The 21537-nt window shown below is 44.6% G+C and overlaps 1 protein-coding gene across 4 annotated transcripts in view; it reads left to right on the top strand.

The window, feature by feature from the left end:
* The window catches only part of cdkal1 (CDK5 regulatory subunit associated protein 1-like 1), a 781965-nt gene that overhangs the window by 49401 nt on the left and 711027 nt on the right, over window positions 1-21537 (top strand). Inside the window, exon 1 of one of the 4 annotated variants that reach the window (XM_038796965.1) lies at window positions 6381-6441. The exons of the other annotated variants lie outside the window; for them this stretch is intronic. Coding sequence (XP_038652893.1) covers window positions 6396-6441 — 46 coding nt within the window. The 5' untranslated portion in view covers window positions 6381-6395. Of the gene's footprint in view, window positions 1-6380; window positions 6442-21537 lie in introns of those variants that run through there. 4 annotated transcript variants of the gene reach the window in all.

Genomic DNA, 21537 nt, shown 5'->3' with positions numbered 1-21537 from the left:
GATTAAAATTGGGGATGCACAAGAGGCCAGAATTAGAGGACTGCAGAGAAGGGTTGTGCGGCTGGGGGGATACTACAGAGGTGGAGAAAGTTGAGACCATGGAGGATTTGAAAACGAGGATGAGAATTTTAAAATTAAGACCTTGACTGAGAGCTAATGTAGGTCAGCGAGGAGCATCAAGAAAGAGGATTACAACAGCAGATGAGCTGAGATGGGCAATATTACAGAGTTGGAAATAGCCAGTCTTCATGGCGGTGCAAATATGAAGTTGGAAGCTCATGTCGCGATCAAATGTGACCTCCAGGAGAGCGTTGTAGTTGGTATGAGGGAACAGAAGTTTGACTGGAGACTGAAAAAAAATGACTTCAGTATGATTTAATTGGAGGAAAATTCTACTCATCCAGTACTGGATGTCGGATAATTAGTTTGATAATTTATCAGCATTGAAGTAGTCTAGAGAGGTGATGAAGTAATGCTGGGTGTCATCAGCGCTCATGTGAAAACTAATGCTGTGCCGTTGATTGATGACAGCACGTAGAAGTGAAATAGGATGAGGCCAAGATTAGATCCTTCATCTGAAGAGGGGGAAGAAAAAATCAGCATATGACTGATGTGGATCGCTAGTGATGAAACATGTTGGAAATCTCCTCTTCTGTCCCCTGCCCTAACTTAGGCTAGAAACCCCATTACACACAAATGAGGTTTCTGCTGTACTCCCGATGGAGCTATGGGGTGTGAAGCTGGAATAGTTGAGAGGTCCATGGATGTGAGCAGGATCACAGGATCATCTGTGATGGCCTGCATGGTTGAACAGCCTACTGTTCACCGGGATTTGCTTGGAAGGCTTGTCATTTTAGTGAGGTTTTCTTCTGGTTTTCAAAAGAGCTCAGACAAGATTAAAATCAAAGAAAGGGCTTTCTTTTAAAGAAAAAGTGGTTTGTTTCCTCATTTAACAAGGGCTGGTTTAGCTCAGTGGGCTAGGCAACTGTTTGTAATGCAGAACAAGGCCAGCAGCGCGGGTTCAATTCCCGTGCCAGCTTATCTGAACAGGCGGCGGAATGAGGCGACCAGGGGCTTTTCACAGTAACTTCATACTTGTGGCAATAAAAGATTATTATTATATTATTAGTTTATTTTTTCCCCTATAGAATAGTTTGGTCAAAATATATATAGAATAGTTTGTTCGAAATATATATAAGTTTCATTTGAAACTTGGAGCCAGATAATTTCTATGTCCACGTTATCACCAAATTTTATTTAAACGCTAGCTCCATGTTCTCTCCACAGATGCTGTCAGACCTGCTGAGATTGTCCATCATTCTCTGTTTTTGGTTGAGATTTTAGCTGAAGAACTCAGACAAACGCACAATTTGATGTTTTCCCTTTTGTTAGCCAGGGCCGCTGCTTAAATGCTACTGAAACATGGGAGTCGATTTCATTCTTCCCATTCGCAGATCTGAAGGCAGGTGGCCTTTTCGCTATTTACCCACAAGCCCTGTCTTATCTGAAATTTTACAGGGTTGTGGGGAGTATTATTGAGGCCGTGATCCCTGACCGCTGACTTACCTAGACTCTTCAGCATGGGGACTGCATGTAGCTCCAGCCATGGCCACCGCTCCCAGCTAGCACTGCTAGGTCTACAGAGCTTCTAGCCATCTGATTGGCCAGCGACTATCTATTTCCTAGTCTATCCCTGAAATACTATTTTTCTTCCCAAGAAAGGAGTGGGAATCTTACCTTAAAGAAATGAATACTGCTTCCATTGTGAAATTGCTGCGGAACAGTCTGGAATAGTGGGTAGTCTCACCACCACCACCCCACCCAGCTAGCTGGTGGGGTTGTTCGCTATGGTCTTGGTAAATCTTGGTAAATCAAGCCCATTGACCATAAGACCACAAGACGTCGGAGCAGAATTAGGCCACTCGGCCCATTGAATCTGCTCCGCCATTCAATTATGGCTGATATTTTCTCATCCCCATTCTCCTGCCTTCTCCCCATAACCCCTGATCCCGTTATTAATCAAGAACCTATCTATCTCTGTCTTACAGACACTCAGTGATTTGGCCTCCAAACCTTCTGCGGCAAAGAGTTCCACAGATTCATCACCCTCTGGCTGAAGAAATTCTTCCTCATCTCTGTTTTAAAGGATTGTCTCTTTAGTCTGAGATGGTGTCCTCTGGTTCTACTTTTTCCTCCAAGTGGAAACATCTTCTCCACATCCACTCTATCCAGGCCTTGCAGTATCCTGCAAGTTTCAATAAGATGCCCCCTCATCCTTCTAAACTCCAACAGTACAGACTCAACCGTTCCTCATACGACAAGTTCTTCATTCCAAGGATCATTCTTGTGAACCTCCTCTGGACCCTTTCCAAGGCTAGCACATTAGATACGGGGCCCAAAACTGCTCACAATACTCCAAATGAGGTCTGACCAGTGCCTTATACAGCCTCAGAAGTACATCCCTGGTCTTGTATTCTAGCCCTCTCGCCATGAATGCTAACATTGCATTTGCCTTCTTAACTGCCAACTGAACCTGCACGTTAACCTGAAGAGAATCGTGAACAAGGACTCCCAAGTCCCTTTTTGCTTCTGATTTCCTAAACGTTTCCCCATTTAGAAAATAGTCTATGCCTAAATTCCTCCTTCCAAAGTGCATAACCTCACACTTTTCCACATTGTATTTCATTTGCCACTTCACTGCCCACTCTCCTAGCTTGTCCAAATCCTTCTGCAGCCCCCTTGCTTCATCAATACTGCCTGTTTTCACTTGAACTTTGCATAATATTTTTCATGGTATTTTCTGGAATGTCTAAAACCAATTCTGGATGTGAATTTTTCGCAGTTTTGGGGAATAGTGTGTAGTTATTTTTGTAGTATGTATTTGGTCACAAATCTGATCTTTTCACTTTTTTAAGGGACGAAGATATTCCTGTTTTTGAATCAGACAGACTGACTGAGAAAGTATTTAGCTTGGGGAAATCGGATTGTCTGCGAGTGAGGTGAAATTTAGGCCACAAGTGAATTTCATTAAATTGATACCCACAGCTCTCTCAGCCTGCCATATTAAAAATGGATGTAGGCCACAGGCGCATGACTCAGCTTAGTATTTGCTTTTCTTGGTGTTAAATTTGACAAACTGATTGTATTGGAATCATTGATTTTTTTTCCCTGCCAATTAAGGCAAACCACTCTCTATCAGGGGAGTTACTTCTGTGTAGTTTGATTGCATTTGTACCCATAATGCAAGTAAGAATTCACTGACATTTTTTCGTTCATATTGTCATCACCCACCCCTTTCTTTCAGGTTACCCTACTGTCTTGAACTCTGTTTATAAAAAGAAAAGGTATATGGATTCAACTTCATTTCCAACGTATGTAGTTTTGGCACAATTGACCCAGATTTGACTGACAAGCACAGTGTTAAGCTTAGGTTTAAAAGAAGAGGTTTGCCTTTTATACATTCAGGATGTTCCAAAGCACTTTAGTACCCAGTTAAGTATTTTGAAGAGGGTGGCATAGTGGAGCAGTGGTTAGCACTGCTGCCTCAATGTGAACACAATTTGGCATAGATTGGCATGTGTGCACTATTGCACATGCTCTTGCATCCAGCAGAAAGCTTAATCGAAGATCTGGAAAAGGTGCAGAAACCAAATTTAGCTGTTAAGCTAAATACGTTGCAAACGAAATCTGGTTTAGTTAAAGGAACACACAAATACTGGAAATTTAAATGAAAGCAGTATGCTGGAAATGTACAACAGATTAATTGGTGTCTAATAAGAAAATAAATAAAATGTTTTAAGCATGAATCTTATTTCTTTCTTCTGTTCTGATGGTCACATTTGAAATGTTAATCTGGTAAATTTTTCTTCTATATGCTAAATAATCTGTTCATTTACACAATTTTATTAAACTTGTCCACAATGCCAGAGCCAGATGACATTTTGCCCCTTGAGCCTGCTCCACCATTTAAAAAGATCATGGCAAATCTGCAATCTGCCTACCTCTGATAACCTATCATCTGATTGCTTACCAAGAATCTGTCCACCTCAGCCTTACAAATAGTCAAAAACTCTGTTTCCTGTGCCTTTTCAGGAAGAGAGTTCCAAAGACTCATGACTCTCCGAGAAAAATAACTTTCTCATCTCAGTTTTAAATGGGTGGCCCCTTATTTTTAAACAGCGACCCCTCATTCTAGATTTTTTCCCACAAGAGGAAATGTCAAGACCCCTCAGGATCTTGTGTGTTTTAAGCAAGTTGTCTCTTAATTTTCTAAACTCCAGTGGATACAAACCAAGTCTGTCCAATCTTTTCTCCCAAGACAACCCGCCCATTCCAGGTATTAATCTGGTAAACCTTCTCTGAACTGCTCCCATGCATTTACATCCTTCCTTAGATGACCAATACTATATGCAGTACTCCAGATGTGGTCTCACAATTGCTCTGTATAACTGAAGCATAACTTCCCTACTTTTGTATTCAATTGCCCTCACAATAAATTATATTCATTAGTATTATAGTGTTGTTAGTGTGAATCCTCTTATTTAAATCCATTGCAAATGTCTTCAGTAAGTGCTGTAACATAATTAGTTGTTACGTATGTATATTCGTATCTAAATGTTAGTTCTAATTCTATTCTGTTAGTTATTTTGATGTTTAACTAGTTGCTCCCGTTTTTGAGTCCATACTGTATTTTAAAAGTCATCATCTTTGTATATTAAAGAAGATTAAAGTACAAAGTATTTTTGACTACCTTTTTGTGGTCACGCTACTATATCTTTTTGGTAAAGAGAATAAATTTCAGCACATTCAACACAATATTTTGCTTATGACATCACAACATTACTGATGACATCAGCAATAGATTTTAATAAGAGATGCATAACAATAACAGTGTAACAATTAGCTTTCCTAATTACTTGCTGTACCTGGATACTAATCTTTTGTGATTAATGCATTAAGAAGTCCAGTTCCCGTTGCATCTCAGAGTTCTGCAATCTCTCATCATTGAGATAATATACACCTCTTTTATTCTTCCTGCCAGAATGGACAATTTCACCTATTCCCACAATACTCCATTTGCCAGATCTGTGTCCACTCACTTAATTGATCCATTTCTTTCTGCAGTGTACTTGCGTGTTCATAAGGGGTAATTTAGCATGGCAAATCCACTTTCCCTGCACATCTTTGGGTTAAATAACCAACCCCATCTCATTCCAGAAAAACAAATGTAGTATAACCCGCTCTCTGGCTGGCTCCAGAACATGCTGTTCCAGAAACTACCCTGAAAGCATTCTATGAACTCCTCTGTCCCAATATGACCCCTCTGTCCCAATTAAGACCAAAAGAGACTGGACATATTAAATTAATTTTCTTTGAGATCACTAGATGGCACTGTCTAACAATGAATGGTACTGTCCTTTCACACTGTCTATTTTATGTAAAATTTCTTGCTTTGCAATGATTGTGTACTCCATTTAAAAGACACTAGCGTCATTCAAACAAAATCCAGGCTAATTTTGTTTAGAAAGTCAGGCTTTTTCTTAAACATAATTAAAGCAATTGGCAGTTTGAGACTATTTAGGCAGTAGGTGGCAGTGTTTGACAAAGAATTACCGTTTTGACTGTATCTCTGATCTGCAGCTGTCCGACATTTACCTTTTGACACTGAAAGTGTGCATCACCTTGCTACTGTGATGTGTATATCACTTGTAATTTTGCATATTTCCTAGTTTATCTCTAGGCTTCATCAGAAATATTATACTACCAAATAAAGTTGAAATCTTAAAACCATTTTGAATGAATACACCAACATTTGTTTCTTTTTATCAAAAATACACCTGTATTTTTGGCAAATGTTAAAATGCGCACCTGTGAAACTGCAAGGAAACCATACATTAACAAAAAGAATGAGCATGGTAACATTGGTGGAATGTGGGACTAATGGTTGCATGGATTATTTTACTACGGTAACTGATTGGGAAAGATGAGCTGTGATTAATGAGAAGGTAAAAGATTCGAGTCAAACAGAATGAGGCAGTCCTCGTGTCTTAAATGTATAGAGGAGTTGTTTGCTGATGGAAATGATCATGTCCAAATAAAGCTAAATGGTGCCATGGTAGCTATGCGATGCTGCCTGACCTTGACCAATCAGAAGAACTCCTGTTTCTTCATTGCGCACTGGCTAGTCCTACTCAGTGCTGCAAATTGGGAAGCTAGCTGGTTACAATTTGTCATTTTTGATTTGAATATTTAAAAACAAAAAAAATCAGTGTTCATGGAAGAGAGGAGGAAGGAATAAAGGCAGGAACAGTTAAATGTAGTTATGCTTACAATAAGGTATGGTCTAGTATCGTAACACGGCGTCTGAATACAAAACCCATTAAAAATAATGCAGCATGTCCAGCAGTGTTTTGCATCTGGATGCAACACGTCTAAATTTAGGTAGGTGCAAGAAGAGACACAATTTCAGGTTTGTATTATATGTTAAAGTGATTTGTTCGTGATGTGACATTTGTTTCTTTGCATAGCTTTTTTTAAAAAAAAGGTTACTTTGGAGTTTGAACATAATGTTTCATGCAATTTCATTGAACCTGAATGGACTATATTAAATATACTACAGATCATTTTGATTATGAAGGTAGATCTTAAAAGAATCAGGTCCAGATGTTTCTTATAGCATCCTCAACTGCTTGCTCTTGATGTTTTGCTTCGAACGCTATTCATAAAGATAGCTTAAGAGCATGCAAATAGTTATGATGGGTTTTAAGTGACAAACATGGAAAATACAAATTTACAGGATAAAAGATAAGAGTTGTATATAACTCAAATATATTCCATGGCTCTGCTCACAGTGCGTTATAAAGGCAACTGTCATAATATGGACACCGATTTATGGTGCTTAAATAAGACACAGTGAGTTTTATTACACAATATTGGGGGACTATTACTCTGATTTGTTAATTAAATAACAGGACTGTCCAATATGTAGGAAATATTTTTTTCATGTTTCAAAAGTATTTAATTTTTAAACTATTTCAATTTTGCAGTTGTGTATTCAGTGCATGGTACACTAATTAGATATAGGTACCCGATATTTTGCTGAACTGGGGAGAACAGGTCGTGATCTTGCTGCTTGGCAGCATGCGCCTGGTTTAGCATTTTTTGTTTTGCAGATTATTTCGGCAGCAAGACATTTTTGAAACATGTAGCTTGGTTTATTTTCATTGGGTGAATAATTAGTGGTTTAATAATCCCTATGTAGTTTTTCATTGGTAATTTATTTGCTTTTAAATGGTCTATGTATTCATTTTGTTTTGGTATTAAGCGAAGTGGGAACGTATGATTTTGTAAGTATGACAAATAAGCAATTTGATGGAAGATTTGAAATACATCTGAGATTTTAGATTTTCATTTGACTGCAATGTTTTGTGAAATTTTAAAGAATAAATGTATTGCCACTCAAATTGTGCTGGTGCTGTCTGAATTTCGAGTCAATAGAACACAATTGCTCAGTGAAATGTAAAATACATTTGAGAATAAAAACTAAATCCCCATTGTGTCAAAGTTAACATTCACCAGTACAGCAGTCCAGCTTCCTCTATTAATCAATAAATGAGATTTTAATTTTTTGGCATTTTCTTTGACTTGATTTTTGTGTACCAAGCAATCCAATATACATATTGAAAAATAAACCCATTACAATTCAGAGGGCCCCTGATAGACAATGGAAATTGGAGAGTTTTTGAAAAATGCTATTGATCCTTGTCTTGAATTTTTAAAGTGCTTTGCTTTGTTCATATGCTTCTTTGTTCTTCCATTTTTTAAATTGATAACTTTCTCCATTAACACTTAATTTTATTGCTATCTCCTCCTACTGGCAAACTTGGCTGTCTCTGAAACCAATGGGTTGTCACATTCAATCTGTCGGCCCAGAGCACCGAGATGTGACTTCAGCAGTTGGACTTGAACCAACCTTGAGAGAGCCACAGTTGCTGCAACCCCCATGTAAACAACAGGCCACCCAATGCAGAAGGTGCCAACTAAAGGCATCAAGCACTTTGCCTGAGCAATCCTGCTAGTATCCATCATTAAAATATATTCTTGGTAACTAGTTACTGTTATAAGAACATAAGAACATAAGAACTAGGAGCAGGAGTAGGCCATCTGGCTCCTCGAGCCTGCTCCGCCATTCAGTGAGATCATGGCTGATCTTTTGTGGACTCAGCTCCACTTTCCGGCCCGAACACCATAACCCTTAATCCCTTTATTCTTCAAAAAACTATCTATCTTTACCTTAAAAACATGTAATGAAGGAGCCTCAACTGCTTCACTGGGCAAGAAATTCCATAGATTCACAACCCTTTGGGTGAAGATGTTCCTCCTAAACTCAGTCCTAAATCTACTTCCCCTTATTTTGAGGCTATGTCCCCTAGTTCTGCTTTCACCCGCCAGTGGAAACAACCTGCCCGCATCTATCCTATCTATTCCCTTCATAATTTTAAATGTTTCGATAAGATCCCCCCTCATCCTTCTAAATTCCAACGAGTACAGTCCCAGTCTACTCAACCTCTCCTCATAATCCAACCCCTTCAGCTCTGGGATTAACCTAGTGAATCTCCTCTGCACACCCTCCAGTGCCAGTATGTCCTTTCTCAAGTAAGGAGACCAAAACTGAACACAATACTCTAGGTGTGGCCTCACTAACTGAAGGACAACATTCCATTTGCCTTCTTAATCACCTGTTGCACCTGGAAACCAACTTTCTGTGACTCATGCACTAGCACACCCAGGTCTCTCTGCACAGCGGCATGCTTTAATATTTTATCGTTTAAATAATAATCCCGTTTGCTGTTATTCCTACCAAAATGGATAACCTCACATTTGTCAACATTGTATTCCATCTGCCAGACCCTAGCCCATTCACTTAACCTATCCAAATCCCTCTGCAGACTTCCAGTATCCTCTGCACTTTTCGCTTTACCACTCATCTTAGTATCATCTGCAAACTTGGACACATTGCCCTTGGTCCCCAACTCCAAATCATCTATGTAAATTGTGAACAATTGTGGGCCCATCACGGATCCCTGAGGGACACCACTAGCTACTGATTGCCAACCAGAGAAACACCCATTAATCCCCACTCTTTGCTTTCTATTAATTAACCAATCCTCTATCCATGCTACTACTTTACCCTTAATGCCATGCATCTTTATCTTATGCAGCAACCTTTTGTGTGGCACCTTGTCAAAGGCTTTCTGGAGACTTCCGGTTGCGGCTATGACTAGCTAAGCCGCACATTTGGAAGCTCCTGCAACAAAGGTGTTTTTGGGCCAATTGGAGGGCCCCAACGGCGCTGAAAAAACGAATCCCGGTGGGGGAAGGTCCCCTGAGGAGAACTAGACCGATTTTATGGTCGGTACCCGGAGTGGAGCGGCAAGAAAAACGGCAGCAGCTCCCCAAAAAAAGCGGGGGAAGAAAATCAAAATGGCGGCCGGCGGTGTATCGGAGGAGTGGAAGAAATGGGCGGAGGAGCAGCAGGCCGCTCTCCTCCGTTTTTTCACGGAGATGAAAGTGGAACTCTTAGAGTCCATGAACGCGACGGCCACCAGGTTGGTGGGAGCCCAGGCGATCCAAGAGGCGTCGATTAAAGATCTGCAGCAGGAGATGACCGCGAGGGAGGAGGAGGCCACAGTCATCGGGGCAAAGGTGGAGGTGCACGAGGCACTCCACATGAAGTGGCAGAGCCGCTTCGAGGAGCTGGACACTCGGATGAGGAGGAAAAATTTGAGGATCCTGGGCCTGGAAGAAGGCCTGGAGGGGTCGGATCTCCCGGGATATGTGGCGGAGATGTTGAGCTCCCTGATGGGGGAAGGGGCCGGTCCGGCGCCCCTGGAATTGGAAGAGGCATACCGGGTCATGGCCAGGAGGCCTAGGGCAAACGAGCCCCCGAGGGCGGTGCTGGTGCGGTTCCAGCAGCTAAGTGATCGAGAGAAAGTCCTGAGGTGGGCTAAAAGGGAGAAAAGCAGCAAGTGGCAGAACTCGACGGTAAGGGTGTACCAGGACTGGAGTGCGGAGGTGGCAAAGCGGCGGGCCCGGTACAACCGGACAAAGGCGGTGCTACACGCGAAAAAGATCAAATTTGGAATGCTGCAACCGGCGCGCTTGTGGGTCACCTACAAGGACCAACATCATTATTTCGAGTCCCCAGAGGAGGCCTGGACCTTTGTACAAGAGGAAAAGTTGGACACGAACTAAAACCTGGGAGCACCGGCGGTCGTAGCCGCCGGGGGACTCTTGATTGAGCAAGTGGCCCTTTTCTTTTTCAGGCCAGGTCGGAACTGGGTAACAGTTTCGTGGATTGTTTGGGGTGTTTTTTCTCGAACGGTTGACTTTTCTGAATATTTTGAAGGTTTCGAGTTGTTGGGTGTTTCTGTATATTTGTACTGTTGAAATCTCTATTGTGGGTCGTTGGCTTCTTACGGGGTGTTTTTTCCCGTTTCCAATTTCCCTTAGTTATTTACCCCTCTTACCCTTTTTCTTTGGGTGCTTGGGGGAGTTTTTTGTTCTTTTTTTCTTTTCAGGTTATGGTTATCTGCGGTTATTTATACTGTTTGATGGAGGGTGATGGTTGGGCACACTGTTAGTTGATAGTTAGTTAATTATTTTGTTATTTAAGTATGTAGTTAAGTATTTATGTATTTAGTTGCCATTGGGTACTTGTATTTATATCGTTAAGTTGGGGAGACGGGACGGGGGGGAGCGGGTTGATTATGCGGGTCTTTCTCGGGGGTTTTAAGGGGATCTTTCACGGGCGCAGATGGGGTGAACCGGGAGGAGTCGGAATGTGGCAGGAGCAGCCGGGTCAGCGGAGACCAGCTGACTCTCGGGAGTACGATGTGGGGTACATCGCGGCTAGGAGGGGTCCTAGCCAGGGGGGGGGGGGGGGGGGGGGGGAGGGGGGGGGGGGGGTTGGGGGGGGGACACCGGGTTGCTGCTGGAAAGACCAGGGACGAGAAGGGGAGAGCCGGGGGGGGGGGGGGGGGGCCATCGCTATGGGAAGCGGGTCAGAAAAGAAGGGATGACCCGGGGCGAGCAAGGGACAAGACATGGCTAATCGACAGGGAGTAGGGACGGGTCGCTCTGCGACCCGATTGATCACGTGGAACGTAAGGGGGCTGAATGGGCCGGTCAAAAGATCAAGGGTCTTCTCACACCTGAAGGGACTGAAGGCTGATGTAGCAATGCTGCAGGAGACTCATTTGAGGGTAGCAGATCAGGTCCGCCTGAGAAGGGGGTGGGTGGGACAGGTGTTCCACTCAGGCTTGGATATCAAGAACCGGGGGGTGGCGATTTTGGTGGGAAAGAGGGTGTCGTTTGTGGCGGCAGAGGTGGTGGCAGACAAGGAGGGCAGGTACGTGATGGTGAGGGGTAGGCTGCAGGGAGAGAGTGTGGTACTGGTAAATGTGTATGCCCCGAACTGGGACGACGCTGGGCCTCATCCCGGGACTGGAGGCAGGGGGCCTGATCATGGGAGGGGACTTTAATACGGTGTTAGACCCTGGGCTGGATAGATCGAGTTCCAGGACGAATAGGAGGCCGGCAGCGGCAGAGGTGTTAAGGGGGTTCATGGAGCAGATGGGAGGGGTAGACCCATGGAGATTTGGTAGGCCTAGGGCGAGGGAGTATTCTTTTTTCTCCCACGTCCACAGAGTGTACTCTAGGATCGATTTTTTCGTATTGAACAGGGGGCTGATACCGAGAGTGCAGGACACGGAGTACTCGGCCATTGCGATATCGGACCATGCACCACATTGGGTGGACGTGGACATGGGGGAGGCGCGGGACCAACGCCCGTTGTGGCGCCTGGATGTAGGGCTGTTGGCGGACGAAGAGGTGTGCAGAAGGGTGAGAACGGGCATTGAGAACTATCTGGGTACGAATGACACAGGTGAGGTGCAGGTGGGGACGGTCTGGGAGGCCTTGAAAGCAGTGATTAGAGGAGAGCTGATCTCCATAAGGGCACACAGAGAGAGGAAGGAGAGGCAGGAAAGGGAGAAGCTGGTGGGGGAGCTCCTAGAAGTAGATAGGAAATATGCGGCGGCGCCAGAGGAGGGGCTATTAAGGGAGCGGCGTAGCTTGCAGGCCAGGTTCGACCTACTGACCACTAGGAAGGCGGAAATGCAGTGGAGAAGGGCGCAGGGTGCGGCGTATGAGTACGGGGAAAAGGCGAGCAGGATGCTGGCACACCAGCTTCGTAAGCGAGATGCAGCCAGAGAGATTGGGGGAGTGAGAGAGAGGGGTGGGGACGTAGTGCAGAAGGGGCAAGAGGTGAATAGGGTCTTTAGGGACTTCTATAGGGAATTGTATAGGTCTGAACCTCCGAAGAGGAGAGGGGGAATGAAGAACTTTCTCGACAAATTGGGGTTCCCAAAGGTACAGGAGGAGCTGGTGGAAGGGTTGGGGGCGCCGATAGAGCTGCAGGAGCTAATTAAAGGGATAGGCCAGATGCAGGCGGGGAAGGCGCCGGGGCCGGATGGGTTCCCGGTGGAGTTTTACAGGAAATTTGTGGGCTTGGTGGGTCCAGTGCTGGTGCGAGCCTTCAATGAGGCGCGCGAGGGGGGGGGGTACTGCCCCCAACAATGTCGCAGGCCCTGATCTCCTTGATTTTGAAGCGGGACAAGGACCCGGTCCAGTGCGGGTCCTACAGGCCCATCTCCCTCCTGAATGTTGACGCCAAGCTGTTAGCAAAGGTCCTGGCAACCAGGATAGAGGACTGTGTGCCAGGGGTAGTCCATGAAGACCAGACGGGGTTCGTGAAGGGACGCCAACTTAACACAAATGTCCGGAGATTGTTAAATGTGATTATGATGCCAGCAGTGGAAGGGGAGGCGGAGATAGTGGTAGCGCTGGACGCGGAGAAGGCATTTGACAGGGTGGAGTGGGAATACTTGTGGGAGACGTTGGAAAGGTTTGGGTTTGGGGAGGGATTTATCAAGTGGGTAAAACTGCTCTATTCAGCTCCGATGGCAAGTGTGGTAACAAACGGGAGGAGGTCAGAATATTTTGGGCTCCATCGAGGTACTAGGCAGGGATGTCCCCTATCTCCCTTACTCTTTGCATTAGCGATTGAGCCGTTGGCGATGGCACTGAGGGGTTCAGGGGGGTGGAGAGGACTGACAAGGGGAGGGGAGGAACATCGGGTCTCGCTCTATGCGGATGATTTGTTGTTGTATGTGGCAGACCCGGAGGGGGGAATGCCGGAGGTAATGGGGATACTAGCGGAGTTCGGGGACTTTTCGGGATATAAATTAAATCTGGGGAAAAGTGAGGTCTTTGTAATACACCCGGGAGACCAAGGGGAGGGAATTGGGAGGCTCCACTTCAAAAGAGCAGTTAAAAGTTTTAGGTATATGGGGGTGCAGGTGGCAAAGAACTGGGGGACCCTCCACAAGTTGAACTTTTCCAGACTGGTGGAACAGATGGAGGAGGAGTTTAGGAGGTGGGACATGGTGCCGCTCTCGCTGGCAGGGAGGGTGCAGTCAGTTAAAATGACGGTCCTCCCGAGGTTCTTGTTTTTGTTCCAGTGTCTGCCCATCTTCCTCCCCAGGGCCTTTTTCAAGAAGGTAACGAGTAGTATCATGGGGTATGTGTGGGCACATGGCACCCCGAGAGTTAGAAGGGTCTTTTTGGAGCGGAGTAGGGATAGTGGAGGGCTGGCGTTACCCAACCTTTCAGGATATTACTGGGCGGCAAATACATCGATGGTACGAAAGTGGATGATGGAAGGGGAGGGGGCAGCCTGGAAGCGCATGGAGAGGGCGTCCTGCGGCAACATAAGCTTAGGGGCACTGGTAACGGCACCATGGCCGCTCCCTCCCACGAGGTATACCACGAGCCCGGTGGTGGCGGCCACCCTCAAGATCTGGGGGCAGTGGAGGCGACACAGGGGGGAAGTGGGAGGTCTGATAGGGGCACCACTAAGAGGGAACCACAGATTTGCGCCGGGAAACACAGGAGGGGGATTCCAGAGCTGGCAGAGGGCGGGTATTAGACAACTGAGGGACTTGTTTATAGAGGGGAGGTTTGCGAGCCTGGGAGAGCTGGAGGAGAAATTTGGGCTCCCCCCGGGGAACACGTTCAGGTACCTCCAAGTGAAGGCATTTGCCAGACGACAGGTAGCGGGGTTCCCCGCGCTCCCCAACAGGGGGGTGAGTGATAGGGTGCTATCAGGGGTCTGGGTCGGGGAGGGGAAGATCTCGGACATCTATAAGATTATGCAGGAGGTGGAGGAGGTACCAGTAGAGGAGCTGAAAGATAAGTGGGAGTTAGAGCTGGGGGAACAGATAGAGGACGGGACATGGGCAGACGCCCTGGAGAGGGTCAACTCGTCGTCGTCATGTGCGACACTAAGTCTCATTCAATTTAAGGTACTGCATAGAGCCCACATGACGGGGACAAGGATGAGTCGGTTTTTCGGGGGTGAAGACAGGTGTATTAGATGTTCGGGAAGCCCTGCGAATCATGCACATATGTTTTGGGCATGTCCGGCACTGGAGGAGTTCTGGAAGGGGGTGGCAGGGACGGTGTCGAGAGTGGTGGGGTCCAGGGTCAAGCCAGGATGGGGACTTGCGATCTTCGGGGTTGGGGTGGAACCGGGGGTACAGGAGGCGAGGGAGGCTGGAATATTAGCCTTTGCGTCCTTGGTGGCTCGGAGGAGGATCCTGATTCAGTGGAGGGACGAAAGGCCTCCGAGTGTTAACACCTGGTTAAACGACATGGCAAACTTCATCCAATTGGAAAGGATCAAATTCGCCCTGAGAGGGTCGGTGCAGGGGTTTTCCAGGCGATTGCAACCCTTCCTAGACCTCTTGGATCAGAGATAGAAACTGAGACCGTGACAGCAGCAACCCGGGAGGGGAGGGGAGGGCGGGAGGAAGGGGGGGGGGGGGGGGGGACAAAGACGAAGGAAGTACGGTAGCGGTGGTGGCACGGGCAAGGCCTGCCCGAGGACGCTGCTAGAAATGATAAGTTGATCTGACTGTCGGTTCGCCGGCGGGGGGGGGGGGGGGGGGGGGACGCGCTGGTAGGGGGGGGGCCTTTTTTTCTTTTTCTTGTTAAGTAGGGGGGTTTGACTTTGTTTTGTTATAATTTAAATGTGAATGTAGGGGGGGTTAAAATGTTTGTATTTTGAAAAATTCAATAAAAATTATTTAAAAAAAAAGGCTTTCTGGAAATCCAGATATACCACATCCATTGGCTCCCCGTTATCTACTGCACTGGTAATGTCCTCAAAAAATTCCACTAAATTAGTTAGGCATGACCTGCTCTTTATGCTACGTCTGCCCAATGGGATAATTTATATCCAGATGCCTCGCTATTTCTTCCTTGATGATAGATTCCAGCATCTTCCCTACTACCGAAGTTAAGCTCACTGGCCTATAATTTCCTGCTCTCTGCCTACCTCCTTTTTTAAACAGTGTTGTCACGTTTGCTAATTTCCAATCCACCGGGACCACCCCAGAGTCTAGTGAATTTTGGTAAATCATCATTCGTGCATCTGCAATTTCCCTCGCCATTTCTTTTAGCACTCTGGGATGCATTCCATCAGACTTTTCTACCTTTAGCCCCATTAGCTTGCCCATCACTACCTCCTTAGTGATAACAATCCTCTCAAGGTTCTCACCTGCCATAGCCTCATTTCTATCAGTCGCTGGCATTTTATTTGTGTCTTCCACTGTGAAGACCGACCCAAAAAACCTGTTCAGTTCCTCAGCCATTTCCTCATCTCCCATTATTAAAACTCCCTTCTCATCCTCTAGTCTAAAGGACCAATATTTACCGTAGCCACTCTTTTTGTTTTATATATTTGTAAAAACTTTTACTGTCTGTTTTTATATTCTGAGCAAGTTTTGCTCTCATACTCTATCTTACTCTTTATAGCTTTTTTAGTAGCTTTCTGTTGCCCCCTAAAGATTTCCCAGTCCTCTAGTCACCCACCAATCTTTGCCACTTTATATGCTTTTTCCTTCAATTTGATACTCTCCCTTATTTCCTTAGATATCCACGGTCGATTTTCCCTCTTTCTACCGTCCTTCCTTTTTGTTGGTATAAACCTTTGCTGAGCACTGTGAAAAATCGCTTGGAAGGTTCTCCACTGTTCCTCAACTGTTCCACCATAAAGTCTTTGCTTCCAGTCTACCGTAGCTAGTTCTTCTCTCATCCCATTGTAATCTCCTTTGTTTAAACACAAAACACTAGTATTTGATTTTACTTTCTCACCCTCCATCTGTATTTTAAATTCCACCATATTGTGATTGCTCCTTCCGAGAGGATCCCTAACTATGAGATCATGAATCAATCCTGCCTCATTACACAGGACACGATCTAGGACTGCTTGTTCCCTTGTAGGTTCCATTACATACTGTTCTAGGAAACTATCGCGGATACATTCTATAAACTCTTCCTCAAGGTTGCCTTGACCGACCTGGTTAAACCAATCGACATGTAGATTAAAATCCCTCATGACAACTGCTGTACCATTTCTACATGCATCAGTTATTTCTTTGTTTATTGCCTGCCCCACCATAACGTTACTATTTGGTGGCCGATAGACTACTCCTATCAGTGACTTTTTTGCCTTACTATTCCTGATTTACACCCAAATGGATTCAACCTTATCCTCCATAGCACTGATGTCATCCCTTACTATTGCCCGCATGTCATCCTTAAAAAACAGAGCAACACCACCTCCCTTACCATCCACTCTGTCCTTCCGAATAGTTTGATACCCTCGGATATTTAACTCCCAGTCGTTACCATCCTTTAACCATGTTTCAGTAATGGCCACTAAACCATAGTCATTTACGATGATTTGTGCCATCAACTCATTTACTTTATTCCGAATACTACGAGCATTCAGGTAAAGTACACGTATGTTGATTTTTTTACCTCTGTTTTGAATCTTAACATCTCCAGTTTTATTTCTTTTAGTATTACTGGGCCTATTCACTGAGCTCCCCTCAGTCACTGTACCTTGTACTGTCGCCCTTTTTGATTTTTGACTATGTCTTCTCTGCCTTGCACTTTTCCCCTTACTTCCTTTTGCTTCTGTCCCTGTTTTACTACCTTCCAACTTCCTGCATCGGTTCCCATCCCCCTGCCACATTAGTTTAAACCCTCCCCAACAGCTCTAGCAAACACCCCCCCCCCCCCCATGGGCATCGGTTCCAGTCCTGCCCAGGTAACGACCGTCCGGTTTGTACTGGTCCCACCTCCCCCAGAACCGGTCCCAATGCTCCAGGAATTTGAATCCCTCCCTCTTGCACCATCTCTCGAGCCATGCATTCATCCTATCTATCCTGACATTCCTACTCTGACTAGCTTGTGGCACTGGTAGCAATCCTGAGATTACTACCTTTGAAGTCCTACTTTTTAAGTTTAACTCCTAACTCCCTGAATTCCGCTTGTAGGACCTCATCCCGTTTTTTTTTACCTATATCGTTGGGGTGCCTATGTGCACCACGACAGCTGGCTGTTCACCCCCCCCCCCCCGCTCCGCGACATCCTTGACCCTTGCACCAGGAAGGCAACATACCATCCTGGAGTCTCGATTGTGTCCACAGAACCGCCTGTCTATTCCCCTTACGATCGAGTCCCCTATCACTATAGCCCTGTCATTTTTCTTCCATCCCTGCTGTTCAGCAAAGCCAGCCATGGTGCCATGAACCTTGCTGCTGCTGCCTTCCCCTGGTGAGCCATCTCTCTCAACAGTATCCAAAGCGGTATATCTGTTTTGCAGGGAGATGACCGCAGGGGACATATGTCAAACATATATCTCGTCGAAGCATACAAATTTCTTCCAAGGCTCGGCAGAGTAGATGCAGGAAGGATGTTCCCCCTGGATGGGGGTGTGGTCTAGTTCGGGGGTCACAGTTTCAGGATAATAGATGGGCTATTTAGGACGGAGATGAGGAGAAATTTCTTCACTTAGTGGCTGGTGACTCTTTGGACTTCTCTACCACAGATGGCAGTGGAAGCTCAGTCATTACGTATGTTCAAGAGAGAGTTCAATAGATTTCTAGATATTACAAGATATCAAGGGATGTGGAGTTAGTGTGGGAAATGGTATAGATCAGCCATGATCTAGTTGAATGGCAGAGCAGACTCAAGCTAAATGGCTTAGATCTTTTATTTGTCTATGTCCTGTTTACCAGCTTTATATGTGAAATTCCCTTGTGTCTGTTCTACTTTCCTGAACATAAGGCTAACCATTAAAGGTACAGAGCAGGAGGTTCTGTTTACAGACCTTTTGTGTACCAAGGGAAGATGTCAGTATTAATACACTTTTCTAGCTGTGAAAGTTTTTTTGAGTAAAACATCAAAAAAAGTTGAGTGACACTGTTTTTTGCTTGCACAGTTCCGCAGGAAAATATATTGCCGCTGTGTACTACCTGATCTCTTCTCTTCTCTCTCTCTCTCTCTCTCTCTCTCTCTCCCCCCCCCCCCCCCCCCCAAAAGATGTAGTTCACAGAATCACAGAATTATTATGGTGCAGAAGGAGGCCATTTGACCCATCGTGTCTGCAGCAGTTGTCCAAATGAGCATCATGAGTCAGTGCCATTCCCCTGCCTTTGCTCCGTACTCCTGCACATTGGTTCCATTCAAGTAATCATCTAATGCCTCAGTTGAACCTGCACATTTCCAGGCAGAGAATTCCAGACCCAAACCACTCGCTGTGTGAAAGTTTGTCTCGATCACATTTATTTCTTTTGCAAACCACTTTCATTCTTGATCCTTTTACAAGGGGTACCAATTTCTCCCTATCGACTTCAACCACCCCCCTCATGATTTTAGAAGATCTCTATCAAACCTCCTTTTTGTTGTCTTCTCCTCAAGGAGAACAGTTCAAACCTCCCCAATCTATCTATATAACTGAAGTTTCTTATCCCTGGAGCTATTCTTGTAAACCTCTTCTGTTTCTCTCCAAAGTTCTTCTTATAATGTGGCGCTCAGAACTCTACACTATTCCATCTGAGGGCGAACTTGTGCCTTGTGTAAGTTCCGCATAACCTCCTTTCTCTTTAACTCAATGCCCCTGGGATTGTTGGCCAGAGATGCAACTGAAGAAAGAACTGTGACTAGCTTGGCGGGCATACATTCGGAATTTATTCTTAAGTATAAATAAACATTAGCCACACTTCTGTTTGTGTTTATCTGAGAACACCAACTTGCGAAACAAACTGATTCATATAAACCAGGGGTGGGCAAACTTTTCCGTGCAAGGGCCGCATTCAGAAATTCACAATTCGCAAAGGGCCGCATAGCATATTAAGTAAAATAATTACTTCACCCGGTTATGATTGTGGGCGCCTCATATAGAACATAGAACAGTACAGCACAGAACAGGCCCTTCGGCCCTCGACGTTGTGCCAAGCAATGATCACCCTACTCAAGTCAACGTATCCACCCTATACCAGTAAGTAACCCAACAGCCCCCCCACCCATTAACCTTTAAAAAAAAATTAAAAAAAATTTTTAAAAAAATTTTAAAACAAAATTTTTTTTTTTTTTTTTTTTTTTAATGACTTGGTGGGCCGCAGAAATACCTTTGGCGGGCCGCATGCGGCCCGCGGGCCGTAGTTTGCCCACCCCTGATATAAACTATGGCAAGTTTTTTAAAAGTTGTACCAGAGTTGAAGTTTGCAAAGGAATTTTGCACGGACTCGTATCATCAAGTTACAGAGATAATTATTAAGGAAGAAAAGTCACAAAACATATTTTAGTTTCATAATTTTCTTGTCTTTGAATTAAAAATCCATTCCTGAACTGATGGACAGCAAAGGCAAAGCTGCTGCGCTATTTCACCTGCAGCAGCTCATTTATGAAAAGTGTAACTTTTATCTTTATCTATTGACCTGCGATGAGCGGATGAGTAAAGAAAATCGTGCTCATTTTCCAGGAACTAATCAAAGCCTCTGAAAAAAATCGCAAATTCGGATTCTATCCTACTTGTATGTCTCTTTAATCGCCAACTCCCCTTCTTCCTATCCCCATCCCCCATTTTGTAATAGCATCATCTCTGATTCATTGTGAGGCATACTGCAAGAAATGTATTTGAGGAGATCTGAATTGCTCTTATCTGATATGTTGTTTTATACAAACAGGATCATTGCTCATGTAACAGTGCAATTTTCTGCTGCTAAGTTGAAGCTGTGTCTGCTTAAGTCCATTTCATAATTGTTAAATATAGTGAGTCAAAGTTAATTGTTCGCCTGACCATTGTCTTGGACTGAACCAAATTCTAAGCAACTTCAGCATCCGATTTAACCCTGGCTCCAGCATCAAGATTATCTATTTCCACCATGGCAATACTGTCTGTCTTTGGCCCTGCTTCAGCTCATCAACTGTTGAAATAATTATCCTTGCTTCTATTACCTTTACACTTGACTATTCCAATGCCCTCCTGGCTATGCTCCCCTGTACGACCCCCATAAACTTGAGCTTATCCAAAGTTGCCCATATCCTAACTCCAACCTCGTCGCATTCATTGTTCAGTGTGCTCACTGATCTACATTGGCTTTAGGTCCACCAATGCTTCAAATTTAAAATTCTTCTGCATTTCCAATTTCCTTTGCTCCATCATTGGTCACTGCACCGTCAGCTGTCAAGTCTGCAATTCCTTCCATAGAATATCTCTGCCTCCTAGTTTGAGATGCTCCTTAAAATCTGCTTCTTTGACGAGGCTCTTTATCACCTGTCGTAATGTCTCGACCTTTGAATTAGTGTTGGTTTTGTTGAGCTGCGATTATGAAGTGCATTGGGATAATTTACTGCACAAAAGATGCAATAAATGTGTAAATTAAGATTGCAATTTAGATTTTAGAATTAAATGTCATTTTATTAGGCCTATTACTCACATTGTTACTGAAATTGTAAGGTGCTATCTCCCTGTTCAGTTGGAAAGATTCTATGACACTCCTTCTTTGGGGTGATGTGGAATGCTTACTTAGTGTCCTAGTCATTCATCTTGCCTGTTTATGGAACCTTTCTGTGCAGTGCGAGAATTGAGCATCCCCCTGGAAAATCTGTATTTCAGGCACCAGCTCCCAGAAGTGTAAGGTTGGTTGCATTTCCTGAAAATTACTCTTAATGCTGCTCTGCAAAAGATATTGACCTTTTCCCTTCTCTGTTTTGCTAGTTCTTAATGGAGAGATGCATATACTGCTAAATTTTCAGAACACAGAGTCAATTCATAAACAAACTTGTGTGTGAAACTGAAGTGTTAGTAGGTTTATTACTTCACTTCCGGTGTAAAAATTGTTTGCTGCATTTCTCCAAAAATCAATTTACTTTAGCTCTTTAAAATGGCAGGTAGAGAGAACAGGTCGGAACCATAAAAAAATGCACAAGGCTTGAAACTGCAAATGAGCACAAGACGGTAAATATTATGAATGATGTGAGCAGAAAACCCTGCCCAAGGAGATCAAAGTCTTAGGCAAACTAAGGAAAATCTTAAAGAACAGATAACATTTATCTCAG

The sequence above is a fragment of the Scyliorhinus canicula genome, chromosome 5, assembly GCF_902713615.1.
Source record: "Scyliorhinus canicula chromosome 5, sScyCan1.1, whole genome shotgun sequence".
Classification (NCBI taxonomy): Eukaryota; Metazoa; Chordata; class Chondrichthyes; order Carcharhiniformes; family Scyliorhinidae; genus Scyliorhinus; species Scyliorhinus canicula.
This window is presented reverse-complemented; position numbering and strand designations above follow the sequence as displayed.